The sequence below is a fragment of the Pundamilia nyererei genome, unplaced genomic scaffold (genome assembly GCF_000239375.1).
Source record: "Pundamilia nyererei isolate P.nyererei 1_Seehausen unplaced genomic scaffold, PunNye1.0 scaffold00130, whole genome shotgun sequence".
Taxonomy (NCBI): Eukaryota; Metazoa; Chordata; class Actinopteri; order Cichliformes; family Cichlidae; genus Pundamilia; species Pundamilia nyererei.
In genome coordinates this window covers 772,782-785,471 of record NW_005187531.1, presented here as the reverse complement: position 1 = coordinate 785,471, position 12,690 = coordinate 772,782, and the positions used below count along the sequence as shown (strand labels likewise).

At 41.1% G+C, this 12,690-nt stretch overlaps 1 protein-coding gene across 1 annotated transcript; it reads right to left on the bottom strand.

Moving 5' to 3' along the window:
- Positions 1–888: 888 nt before the first annotated feature.
- Positions 889–11,073, bottom strand: slc38a2 (solute carrier family 38 member 2). The gene is made up of 16 exons (XM_005743305.1): positions 10,713–11,073; positions 9,393–9,497; positions 9,196–9,274; positions 8,981–9,096; positions 7,319–7,392; positions 7,135–7,227; positions 6,730–6,805; positions 5,288–5,370; positions 5,039–5,097; positions 4,572–4,724; positions 4,395–4,474; positions 4,173–4,273; positions 2,782–2,906; positions 2,538–2,682; positions 2,347–2,444; positions 889–1,957 (listed from the first exon to the last, which is right to left on the bottom strand). Exons 2-16 carry the CDS (start codon positions 9,488–9,490, stop codon positions 1,856–1,858), a joined length of 1,482 nt encoding a protein of 493 aa, XP_005743362.1. The 5' UTR covers positions 9,491–9,497; positions 10,713–11,073; the 3' UTR covers positions 889–1,855.
- Between the last annotated feature and the right edge of the window lie 1,617 nt (positions 11,074–12,690).

The window sequence follows — 12,690 nt, the reverse complement described above, 5'->3', positions numbered from 1 at the left end:
TCCGGGGCCGGGTCGTGGGGGCAGCAGCCCAAGCAGAGAGGCCCAGACCTCCCCTCTCCCCAGCCACCTCCTCCAGCTTATCCGGGGGAACACCAAGGCTTTCCCAGGCCAGCCGAGAGATATAATCTCTCCAACAAAAAACAGTCCAACAGAGGACAAGAAAGAGTGTACACAGCTCAAGTTACCATTTGTCTTTGATTTATTTGGACAGTAATTACAGGATATACATAGTGTTTCATTGAAACAACAGTGTAACACTGATGGGCAAAGCCCTCTTTGCTCCTGAGGTCAAGAGTTGGTTGACGTACTCTCAAGCGGAGATGTGCAGAAACAACATTTTGCTGTGTTTGTGTTCAGGGGCCAAAAAGGAAAAGAAGACTGATACCGCTCAACAACGGGGCTTTCACACAGTTCCTAAACGAGAATTTCAGTCAGTCTTAACGGAGAAGAACCGCTGAAGCTCCGATGCACTGAAACAAATTTGGTATTAACCACCTTGGGATTTGTTTTGTTTTACAGCTCCAATACAACATTGTACAAAAAAAAAAAGCATATTTACAGGTGAACTCAATAGATATATATATATATATATACACACATATACATGTACACGTACAATATTATATAAATATAGTAAAATATTTTAAATTACATTGATTTCACGGTCTTCCATAAATAGATGACAACATTTCGGTGACGTGTGAATGTTGGAAGCACAGTGTGCCATCTACGACAGGCTCTCCACTCGGTGGGAAGGAATCCGCGTCGAGCTCTCTTGTTCGTTATTGTTTGGTTGAAGGTGTTCAAGAGTGCAACCTGTTTTTAGTTGTTTCTTAGGTTGTTGTTGTTGTTGTTGTTGTGTTTTGTTTTTTGTTTTTTTGCATGTTTAACAGGTATCACGGCATGTGGTCAAAATTCAAAGTATTCTCCCATAAAGAAAAAATTTCAAGTTTCCCACAACCCCTGAGTGGGGGAAGTGGAACCGGGAGGCTCGCAGGCCTTCTCAAAGCAGTAGTGTCGTCGCTGCGCAGACCTTCAGCAGGTTATAAAGACTAAATACAGTTTCAGGAGAGACCTCACGCAAGAACCTCTGCAGCGCCCAGTGCTGGGTTTGAAAGGGCAGGTTCTGTTGAGTGACGCACAGTTTTACAAGGAAAGCTGACACTGTTAACAAGGTTGCAGAGGCTTGGTACAAATACTGAAATAGGCTGTGTTAGGCCTTGCCTGTGAAAACTGACAAGTGTGCTGATTTTAAGTGCTTTTCACTATATAATTATGCTTTACAAACACAGTTTTGGCAAAGTTAAAAAAAAGAAAAACTGTTGTAAAGAACGTAACTAAGTCTGTTCCCACTTGTAAGGATTTGGAAAATTCACAAGGTTTTTCTTTTGTTTTGTCAGCAGGATCTATTGTTGCCGAGCTCAGAGGACAGTTGCAGCGTACCTGAGCATAAGCTCTATTTTGAACTCTATGACTATTTCTTCTGTGGCGTGAGGCACGTTAAAAGAATTTTGTTTTCAGCTGTACCTTTAGTAACTATTCAAAAATAAAAGCAAAACAAAGCCCCATACCTCAAACTATCAAAACACGAAGAATAAAAATGAGCAAAAATGACAATGAAAAAAGTTGGAATAAAAACAGAAACAAACAAAAAAGTAAAACGCTGACGTTGTGGTCTATCACAGCATACTGTACAAAGTTCAGATACATTCTCTTGGAATGGCATGGTCCGTCGCTCAGCGAGTCAATGCTGAACATGAAGTGAGTTCTTGTGTTTTTCTTTGTTTACAATAGGTTTGATGTTGGTTACAAGGATGTCGAAGAGCCAGCAGCAAACAGCAGGAGAGCTGGAGGTTTAGTGTCCGCTGTCGCTTGTGGCGTTCTTGATCCAGTCCAGGATGATGAGGGTCATGCTGCCAAGCATGACCACGATACCGAGAACGAGGAAGACTAATGCCTAGAGAGCAAAATAAGATCACAGTTAGCTAATGTGTTTATTCACACCAAGTTAAATGAAACCTTTCACAGTTCAACAAATGTGTAATTTGTTGTCTTCGGTTCAGTATAAAGCTAATTATCTTACTTTAGCTTAGCAATGCAGAAGATAAAGCCCATTTGTTGCACTATTTGTGTTATCCTTTAGTTAAAAATATGAGAATTAAAGAAAAAGAAAAAACAATCAAACATAAGAATTGTGGTTTTGAACAGAGTTAATTCAAGTGTTTGCTTAATATGAAGTTAAACTAAAGGGCTAATTACTGCAGCTACAACCATGTCGAATTCTTGGCAAGGAAACAAATAAGTGTAAAGTTCCAAAACTGTTCATTTCATCGAACTCCATCTTACCCCGATCTTTTGCCTAGACTTCATGGACTCTTTCTTGACCAGTCTGATGTAGAAAGCTGAAGGCAGGATGAAGATGAGCATGGCAGCAGCAGAAGCTCCTGACAGAGTAAAGACATTTGGCATTTTAGTCACAATCCTTTCTTTTACTGTTGCTAAGATGTTATTACAGTATCTTGTATGCAGACACATACCTATAAAGCCAAAGATGTCCCTGATGGTGGGAACGAAAATAACCAGGGCATTTGTGCCAGCCAGCAAGAACACAGTGATGGCAGTGTGGCGAACCCAGCTGAATTCCTTAGAAGGGCACAGGAGGTGGTTGACAGTGGTACGAATCTGCACAATGAGAAAGACACAGGGAGGTTATTCCACATGACCGATTATTTGTAGTAATTCATATTTTAGAATCTCTGTGACATTTTTTTTCAAACTTACAGGGAAGAGGACAACAGGGACAGTAAGGGTGACGGCGGTCAGCACGGCCAGACGGACAATCAACAGGAGCACATCAAACTTGTACACTTTGGTGTAGGTATGCAGCAGCTCATCTCCCACGTGCTCTATAGACAAAGACAACAGATGTCCTCCACTTAAGTCAGGGTTAAAGTCATCTATTCTAGAGGACTGTACATGGATAACTAATGGTTAGAACCTGATACCATTTTATAAATTAAATTTTAGAACAAATTTAAATTTGCATTGTTAGTCAAAGATTTTTTATTATGAAGTTCTATAAACGCAAAGTAAGTAAAACCTTATATATTATATCACCCATATTTATATGTGTATATGTGCCATTAGGATTAATAGCATAAAAATTAGCTTCATGACAAGCTAAATTTCTTTCATATCTTTGCAATCAGTGTAAAGGTGGGAGTAGCTGCTAATTAGCTTATCTTAGTATAGTAATTTGGCTACACGCTATTTATATTTTTAAGAATCTGTACTACATAAATAGTAAAATAATAATAAGAAAAATGCTAGCGCTTCAGAGACGTCTCTGGATTGAGCTAAGCTAACCAGCTAATAAAAAAAGCAAACATGTTTTGACTCCGTTTTTTGGGGTCTAGTTTTTACATTTTCCTTTGACTTAAGCTGTGTGCTTATTCAGATTTTTTAAATTTTCCCCATTTAAAATTTAGCTAAGCTAACTGAAACAATGGTTTGCTAAGCCTTGTGGTTTTACAAAGGTTTGCAGGTTGACATTAGCATGCACAGCAACAAAAAACATTTTGTTTCATTTTTAACACCCTGTTATGATATTTTAATGTAAAATAAGTGTTTTACTAGAACTAAAAAAAACATTTTTTTGTTAGATGTATATTTAAGCAAGAGTTTTACGGCCACAAACCACCTAAATTCTTTGGCGACTTCTATGTTGTTTGAGGAGTATTTAAGTAGGTAAAACAAATATAATTTCGCAATGTCGACTCATCCCGACTACAAACTGGTAGGGGGGGGGGGGGGGGCACGCCACACTGTCACAGTTTTCACTATCACTCTCTTGTATAACTGCTGGTAAGTTCCAGGAACATTTCTTGGTGGTCTATCAGTTGTTTTTGTCATGACGCGCGGGAACACAAACATGCTAGCACACTGCTCAGTGGCATCAGGTGGGTTTTTTCACAGTCTTGCATAACTACTGTTCCTGAAAGTTTCTCGCTTAACCTTAGATGACAGAGCCCATTTAACATTTTGTATAACTTCTTGTGAACTGGTATAGGTGTGTGTTGACATTAACTGCGTCAAGAAACTAAATTTAGTTACATTTTTTCCCCACGTAAAAAATTTGTGTACATATTTACATTTTTACTGTCTTGACTTACGGTTAAAAGTCAGGTATCCAAAAAGGGCAGCCAGCAGGTACATGATGAACATAGCCAGGAAAGAAACATTGGCGACATTCTGCATCTTCTTGCGGGAACGGCTATTCAGCAGAGAGTTGAAGACATGTTTTATTTAGACAGCAGACAAAAATGACTGTAAAAAAGTTGTAAATTGTGTTTTATATGTCAGGGAAATTTAAAAAGACGGCAGTGTATACTCACTCTTTGAGCTCGTCGTACATGGGCAGGATGGCGGGGTGGCACACAAAGGCGAAGGTAATAATAGGGACAGCATAAACAGTCTAGGGAGGTAAATAAAATTCATTAAACTAACGTCTAAAAAGTAGAAATGATTTCATTATGGTTTATTTCAATTCTACAGATGTTCTAAGTCTTTACCTGTGAGTTGACGATAAAGTATTTTGGCTTGCAGGTGTCCTCGTCAGAAGTATTGTCGCTGTGTGAGCTGTGTGAGATGTTCAACGAATGAGTCAAGTTGTCATCGTGAATATCAGGGAGAGGGCATGGGATCTGGAACTTTTTGATGATCACCTTGAAGGAGCAGAGAGCAAATTTCCCATTTTAGCTCCTTATTGTAAAGAAGCAAAGGTTCATTAAAACCACATTTACGGCATGATCAGAAACAAAGACTTGACTGTTCTTGTGCTGTCCTGTTCCACTATTAAATGAATTCATTTGACTACATTTTTTAAAAGAAAGGAATCCTGCTCTGTTGTGTAGGAGGAAGGGATTTCACTGGAAGACTGAAACTCAATTGGCAAAACAAGAACAGGCCAAAGGATGTGTGTAAAGGATATGCGGTGATACGCTAACATGAGGAATGAGGAGAGGTGTGTCATACTCACCACAATCAGAAAAAAGACCATGCACAGCAGTGACAGACCACTTGTGTAACCAAGGTAACCTGAAAGAGTGAAAAACACAATCATTAGCGATGCCCTCCTCTATCACGTCACGCTACGCTATTAAGATTTTAAAGCTTTTGAAATCTTGCACGTGTGCAAGTGCGTCACTGACTTTGAACCCAACCCTGTTCAGAAATGCATCTGACTCGCAGCACCCACCCACAAAACACACACACACACTTTCCTTACCTAAGTTCTTTAGCAGCGACAGGGGCAGGATAATGCCAACACTAACCAGCAACACCAGGTAGTCACCGTTGACGTACCATTGACTGAAATACAAGACAGAGCATGTCAGTGTTAGCTAATGGAGATCACCAATGAATAGGTAAAGATTTCTGTAGCTGTGTTAAAGGGGCAACACAGGTTGTTTTGCAGTGTTCTACTGTGAAATCTACTGTCAATGAGTTTGAATTGTTTGTTAGTTTTATCATCTTTCTTGTGTATATCTTGCATATTAAGAAGCTTTGATCTTATTACAAACTGATGAACCAGGACCACAAGTAATTTAATTAGCTACGTGATGCCGAAAGCAGCACGCTGAATCTACTTTCCTGTGAAATCCTCTGCAGCTTTTAGGGCTGATCAAACCTCTCAGCCTCTGCACACTAGCTGACAAGAACTGGCCTCCGCAAGCATGACTGCATAGCTTACAAAAATAGATGTAACAAAGCGGCACAGAGGAGAGCGAACTACATCAATTTTTTAAACTCGAAGCCGGGTGGCGGTGAGATCATCCCGCGCGCCATCTCTGTGCGGCACCAGCTGCATTTTCTAAAAGGGCTCTTTGAAAGAGCCGCTCAGAAAGACAGAACACTGTCCGTCCATTTAAAAACAGCCAGACAGTCCTCCTACACAGCTTGTGCTCCAAGCAGAGCGACAAAGCCGCTGCTTCACCTTCCCCGACACTCAGCACTTGAAAAACAACTGGCAGCCATTTTGCTTAACATGTCCACCTCGAGTGCTTCTTTCGGGCATTCCGGTTCTCTTTCATTCCTTCTAGGAATTTATTTTTTTTCACCAACACCTCCCTTTTGTAGTCCTAGTGCAACCAGCAAACATTCCTATTGGGGCGAGTAAACCATGCTGTATTGACATTTAGTCTACATCTTTGGCTGCACGACAAATGGTCTGGTGCTCTGACCTGAACCACTACCAAAATCGAATCAGATGTTCCTTGGACAGAGGCCAGCTTGACTGATTTATCCTTGGATTTCTTGGAAATAAGTCTACAACCTCCAGGTTCATTATTTGATTTGTTAAAAATATTCATATAAGTAATGCGCCAGTTTCAGCAGTGTTTCCTGTGTTAGGTGAAATAAAGCAGTGAAACATGAAAAAGAAAGAAATGGCTAGTATTACTATAAAGCTTGAAAATTCAAAGCCACCAAGCAGAGCGTTTAGCTGCTAGTGGAGCCATCCAGCAGTGTTTGTATGACTTTCCCCTCTTCATGTAAACACAGCTTATGTTTGTTTACAAGAAAACACCACACGGTGCATTTAAAGAGGTCATGTCGGCCAGTTTGAGGCGCTGTGTCTGTTGGAGCGGTGCGCACAGACATGCAGTCATTTCTAACTTTTCCAGACCTGCGTTTGTGTGTGGAAGCTGCTAAAATATCAAAGTCACTCACTCGTCGTTGGCTCCTGTGAAAGCTTTTATAACAGTGGGCAGCTCGTATTTCACGATGTAGAGGTAGCTCGACATGGCTGTTGGGGAAAAAACAGAAAAACAACAACACCAGTTAGCACATTTTCCTGTAAAACTGAGGGAGAAAAAAGAAAAGGAGGAAACTCTGCCATAAAAATAGTGATCTCTAATATTTGGCAAGGGGCCCAGATGCTTGTAAAATGACTCAAAGTTTTACTGGAAGCTACAAAAACAAACAAAACAAGCTGGTTTCCATCAACCAAGGTTTCCCCCCCCCGTGCCTTCCCCCCTCCATGCTCTCATTGCAGACACAGAGGAGCAGTGTTTTAGCTTTCTGAGTGAGCACATGTTGGATCTATTACAGTTACATAACATTCATTTTTCTTACCTCCAATGTTCTGCATGGTGATGGAGAGGGAGGCTGCGAATTTCCCCGGTGTCCCGAAGGCTTTGTAACCCAACTGCTCGTACACCAGTGCGCCTAAAGACACAAAGAATTGTGGATTTAGAACAAAAGTATTTTTAAAAAAATACACACTTGGCATTTGGGGATGTTTGTCTGATAGACTTACCCCCTTCATTGGCCGTCTTCAGCAACAAGTGCACAGAATACAAGGAGAAGATGGCGACAGACGCAAGAAGAATCCTGTAAACAGACAAGGGAGAGCTTTAGCTGTATGTTTACCTGCGACCTTGATATAATTAGGAGATTTAAAAAAAAGAAAAGCAGAAAAATCAATGATGAAATGTTCTGATCAAGGCTGAAGTGCTGAACATGGGCCTTTGAAGGCCAGTTGAATGACAAATGTATTTTCCTGACTGGTGAACAAACACATTGACATTTGGCTGACGTGAAGGTCACATATTGCTGTGCAGGGTCTACTGATCATGTCTCACATCCCTTCTCTCTTGTGATGGCTCAGATCTCGTGTGTTTTGGGAGAATTTGCCGTTAGGATGATTTCTGCTCCAAGAGCAAAGTGTCAGTACCTTTAGTGTTTCCTTCGAGACCTGAGCGTGTGCAAGTTTGCAATCTGCCTTGTCAAAAACAAACCCAGAACTCTAAGTTCTTTGAGTCACAAGCAGCATCAGCAGGAATCCAAAGGACGAAAGGTTTCCCTGCCCCTGGGATGCTGCAGAGGCAGCACTGTACACTCGGCGTTATTAATAGTTCAGATGAAAGTAAATCTCTTGGCCTTCTGAGACTTGTCTTTGATAAACGCAATGTTCAGCTGTGTGTCCAGCTGCTTTAGTGGCTGCTCGTCTGTCTATGACGTCCTTATTCTGTCTCATCTTAGTTTGCAAAGGCTTGATCTGCTTTACTAGCACCAGACAGTACTTCAGCATATAAACACAGAGACATAAGGAGCAGGTAGCAAGGTTTGTCAGCTGGGTAGGAGCCATCAGGTGTTTGTAATCCCCAGCTTCCTGCAGATGCAGGGATCAGACTGGCCAGCTGCAGCTCCATTCATGATCTCCTGCAAGCGTACATTATCTCTCCATTTACGTAATTCGTGCGTGGAGCAGCAGGATTACCTCGACTTAGCTGCTTTTCCTGCCACTCCCTTTTGTTTCTGACTCCCAGAGATGTCGAATACTGCGAGTGGACTCAAAAAAATATTAGATTTTTTATTTGGACCCAATAATCTGATTTCTTTCAATTGGTTGCTGACAGACTGATTGTGAAAAGTTCCAGCAGATGCTGCCAGCGTGAGTGAGAAACGGAGGGCTAAAAAGAAAAAATTAAGAAATGCAGCACGCGGCTGATGCAAGGTGGCTTCAGTGTTTCCACACACACAAATAATGTGCTGAATAACCAGCAGGGGGCACTATCACTCACAATGAGATGCACTTTAAAAAAAATCTCAAGATTGCTGGTACTTCAGCTGAGCAACATTTGAACAATTGTAAACTTTCAACCCTGACTCTCAGGGTCGAGCAGTTGCATAAAGGACACATAAACATTCTGCTGGCGGCGAAAAGTCGTCGTGCAGAGATTCAATGAGATGCTATACATCACAAGCTGTCACACCAATGCAACAGACAAAGCCATACCTGCCCGTGCTCATCTGAGCTGAATGCGGATTATGAAATAAAAACACACCAGTTTTGAGTCATGCTTATTTGGTTTTCTTTACATCTTAACCTCTTGACTCTGGTGTTAGCTTAAGGAGTTTCTTTGTTTGTTTCCTTTTGCCTCTTTGCATTGGACAGACGTAAGTAATAGATGCTTACACAAACAGGGCGATGCCAGTGTTGGCCATGGCAAAGGACAGACCCAGGATGCCACTGCCCATGATGGCGTTGCCCAGGTTGAAGACGGACATGCCAAAGGAGGCACTACCCTGGTGCTGTGGAAAAGACGCAGGACGGTTAGGACAAGATGAGACATCACATCACTGGTTAAAGGAGAAAGATAAATGTGCTGGAGGAAAAAGAGAAGCTCTTACAGATTCAGTAGCATACTTCTTCTTGCCCGTGTGTTCAGGGAGGAAGTTTTGGCACTCTGCGTCAAAATCGGGGTATTGGCTTTAAAAGAAAAGAGAAGAATCAAGAGTTATTTTTGTGAAGTGTGGTTTATACCATGTGCAGTTTTCAGTTCTTAAGTATATATTTTTCACTATAGTGTGTGTGAAGTGAGCCTTACCCATCCAGTGGCACCTTCTTTGGGCATGGGTATTCACTGCTGTTTGAGCTGCTGCTGTCATCTTCTGGAACATTGTTGAAATCTCTCATCTCGGGCATTTTAAAGCTAAAAAAAATAAATTAAAAAAAGTTGTTTTAACTGTTAATTAACTGTATTTCTTATATTTCTGTATACTGCGTCAGTTCCTCAGTCTTTCCCCCCCATTTCTAGCTGTGCGCGTTCACGCTGCCTTGAGAATAATCAATATTATAGTGGCTCCACCGCAGCGTTACTCAGGAATCTGAGACCACGTGACAATGCTTTAGCTACGGCGGAGTCAGATGAGGAAGAAGAGAGGAGGGAGGAGGGGTGACGCACCGGCAGTGGAAAAATACCAGACCGGCATCACCCCAACTCTTCCATAGATACTGAATGGCACACACACATACAAAAGAAAAAAGCCGCAGTACACGCGGACAAATGTGACACTTTGCGCACATTTCCCCCTCAAAAATCGTCTTAAAATCTGGACTTTTCACTTTCCTTTTTCTTGAAACATCCCATTTTAGCAACTGCCAATGAAACAAAAACGAGGTGACAATCAGACATAGCTGTCTAAATCGGGCATATAGTAAAATAACCTTCTTGGATGACTTTTACGCACATGAAGATCCAAACAGAGCCACAATGGCATTAAATGGTCAGAGCCATTTAATGCCATTATTCCCATGACCCGACCGGCTCCACTGGAAACAATGACACGTGTTGTCCCTTTATGGGCATGGCTCTCCCATTTTGCGCAGCGGCCGTGGCTCAGGCGCAGGGTTATCTTTAGTGCCTTTTCAGATTACACACAAGAGACACTTTTCTATGTCTTTCATTTCGCACTGTGTGTGTTTTGTGATCTGTGTGGCAGTAAAAAGCCCGTGTCCTAATACATGCCCAGCACTGCAGCATCACTGTCAAGCGGACACTCCATTATTCATTTATTTGGATCAGGGCTGACCTAATAAGAGAAAACGCCTCGGGATTCTCAGACAATGACATGTTATGAGTCTTTAGTGAGAGATCTGCACATGTACTGTGTACTGTGACAGGAAATCATTCTGTTTCACACTGATTAGCTTTTAACACCCGATAACAGACGATTTTTAATTAAAGAAAAATACCTCGCATTAAAAATAAAAAGGTAAAGACATAAAATGCTGTAATAATGTGCAATCAGAAACTGTGCAGTGTGTTAAAACTTGTAAAGATTTGATTTTTTACATTTCAAATACTGTTCCGCCCACATCCGCCAATTTTCCCTCTGACGGTAAACGAGAATGTCGACATTCTTACCTTTTGAAGATGTCTTAGGATGCCTGAAGATCCTTTCAGTAAGAAGAAGAAAAAAACGTCCAGACGATTTCTTTATAAAAATCAGCTGATCCTTGAGAAGACTAGGGATTTTTTTTATTATATATATATGTATATATATTTATAAAGACTGAAATTTTGAATGAATGAATGAATGGACCTACTAGTAGACCAGATCTGACTTTAAAAAGCAGAAACAGAAACAGGCCAAGGAGCAAAAAGATAAATAAACCGAAGCAAAAACGCGAAAAGAATTTCGATGTATTGACTATTTGAATCAAAGTCCAAGAAATGCGGCGCGCTCGGAGAGAAAACCCAGTTCTGCTAGAAAAAAGGGGCGAGGGCTCTTCCTTTTATAGATGCCACATTGCATCAGCCCAAACCAGCAAAGAGGGAGGAAGAGGGTGGAGACCTTTTACGCACAGTGACGTGGTTTGTGTACAAACAGATTGACTTTCCCTCGCTGGAAAACCACGGGCGCTCTCTGATACATTTACAATAATCAAACCACATAAACACTACACCAGTGCTACATAACACACACAAATGTCTAAATCCGTGGATAACTAGGCTTTACTTAATTTTTTTATAGTAACATATATATCAGTTCAGAATTTTCCGTTTAAACGTTCTCATTACTTTTATTTTATTTTATTTTTACTCTCAAGTAGCTCTACGCTGGAACTCTCTCATGGCTTTTTTGTGCGATTAGGATTGTTTTGAAAGCAGAACTTGGCCTCGCTGAACCCCACAGATACACTGTGAAGCTATTAAACGCTTTTTCTTTTTTTTTTCTTTTCTTAAATTAAGGTAAAGTGAAGACTCAGAGTGCACTCTGAGGGCCAGAGTGTCAGTCTAGATCAGGATGTGCCGGAGCTTCAAAGCAGACCTCCCCGTCTGAAGGAGATTACGCACAAACGCCATCATGTGACGGTTATCCTGATCCTTATTCACGCTGCTGGCTCATCTTGTCAGGTCAGGTGTGTGTGTGTGTGTGTGTGTGTGTGTATAATCTTCTACTGCTCGGGTTTTAAGTTTATTATTAATGCTGACTGAGAACAGTACAGTTTATGGTCTGGCTTTTGACTTACCTGTTGATAAAACGTTTCCTTCTGTTGCTACACTTTAGATAACAGTCCAAACAGAAGTCATATACAGCACATGGAAGGCAGTACTTGCATTAGCACTGTGCTGTTCACTACCCTCTATTTAGATTATGCTCACAGTATTATCATTACTCTTACATGTGTTAGATTTTCAACTGTTTCTTCTGTCCTTCTCTTATTTGTTTAAACAATATAAGCAATAAACCCATAATCACACATGTAGTTACTGAGTGACAGACAGGTGCAGTTCATCTTTAGTTGAATGGAAGTGAATTGGATTTAAAATTTCTTTTAGTCAATACACTCAATTAACGTCCCACTGACCTTTTTTGTGTTTTGTGCATTGTTTGGCTTTCCCCCCACCATCTCAATGGATTTGTTTTTACTCACTTTGGTTTTTTCATTTTCACCCACTGGGCTTGATCCCTTTGCAGCAGAAACCATGCTTATTGGTAAAGTTGGTGAGTTGGAATGACATACCCGTCTTGCCAATGCCATAAGCCCTTAAATACGGCCCAAGGACAACTTGTGCCTAAATATGGCATTCCAGAGGCTGTGAAGCAGCAACATTAACTGACGCCTAGAAGATGAGAACTGATTGTACTGATGCAACTGTACCGCCAAACGTTGAGTAGCCGACCACATGCACGCCATATTCCAACCGTTCAATGGTCAACAGCCAGCTCAATGACACCCTTCAATACATAACATACTAGAATATGCTAGTGAGGTTCAGAACCACACCTGGTGGGGTGTGGGCAACATATCCACTACTACAAGATCTACTACCTGCATCAGTGCTACACTCAGTAGTTCTTGTACTAGTACTAGTTCTACCAGAGTACTGTTTCTTT

Excerpts from the sequence above, each read along its gene's own strand:
- slc38a2 (XM_005743305.1), bottom strand. The coding sequence starts at position 9,490 with ATGCCCGAGATGAGAGATTTCAACAATGTTCCAGAAGATGACAGCAGC. Across the intron at positions 4,725-5,038 it reads TGGTCTTTTTTCTGATTGTG|GTGATCATCAAAAAGTTCCA; the intron begins GTGAGTATGACA and ends TGCTCCTTCAAG. Across the intron at positions 4,274-4,394 it reads ATGTACGACGAGCTCAAAGA|CCGTTCCCGCAAGAAGATGC; the intron begins GTGAGTATACAC and ends TCTGCTGAATAG.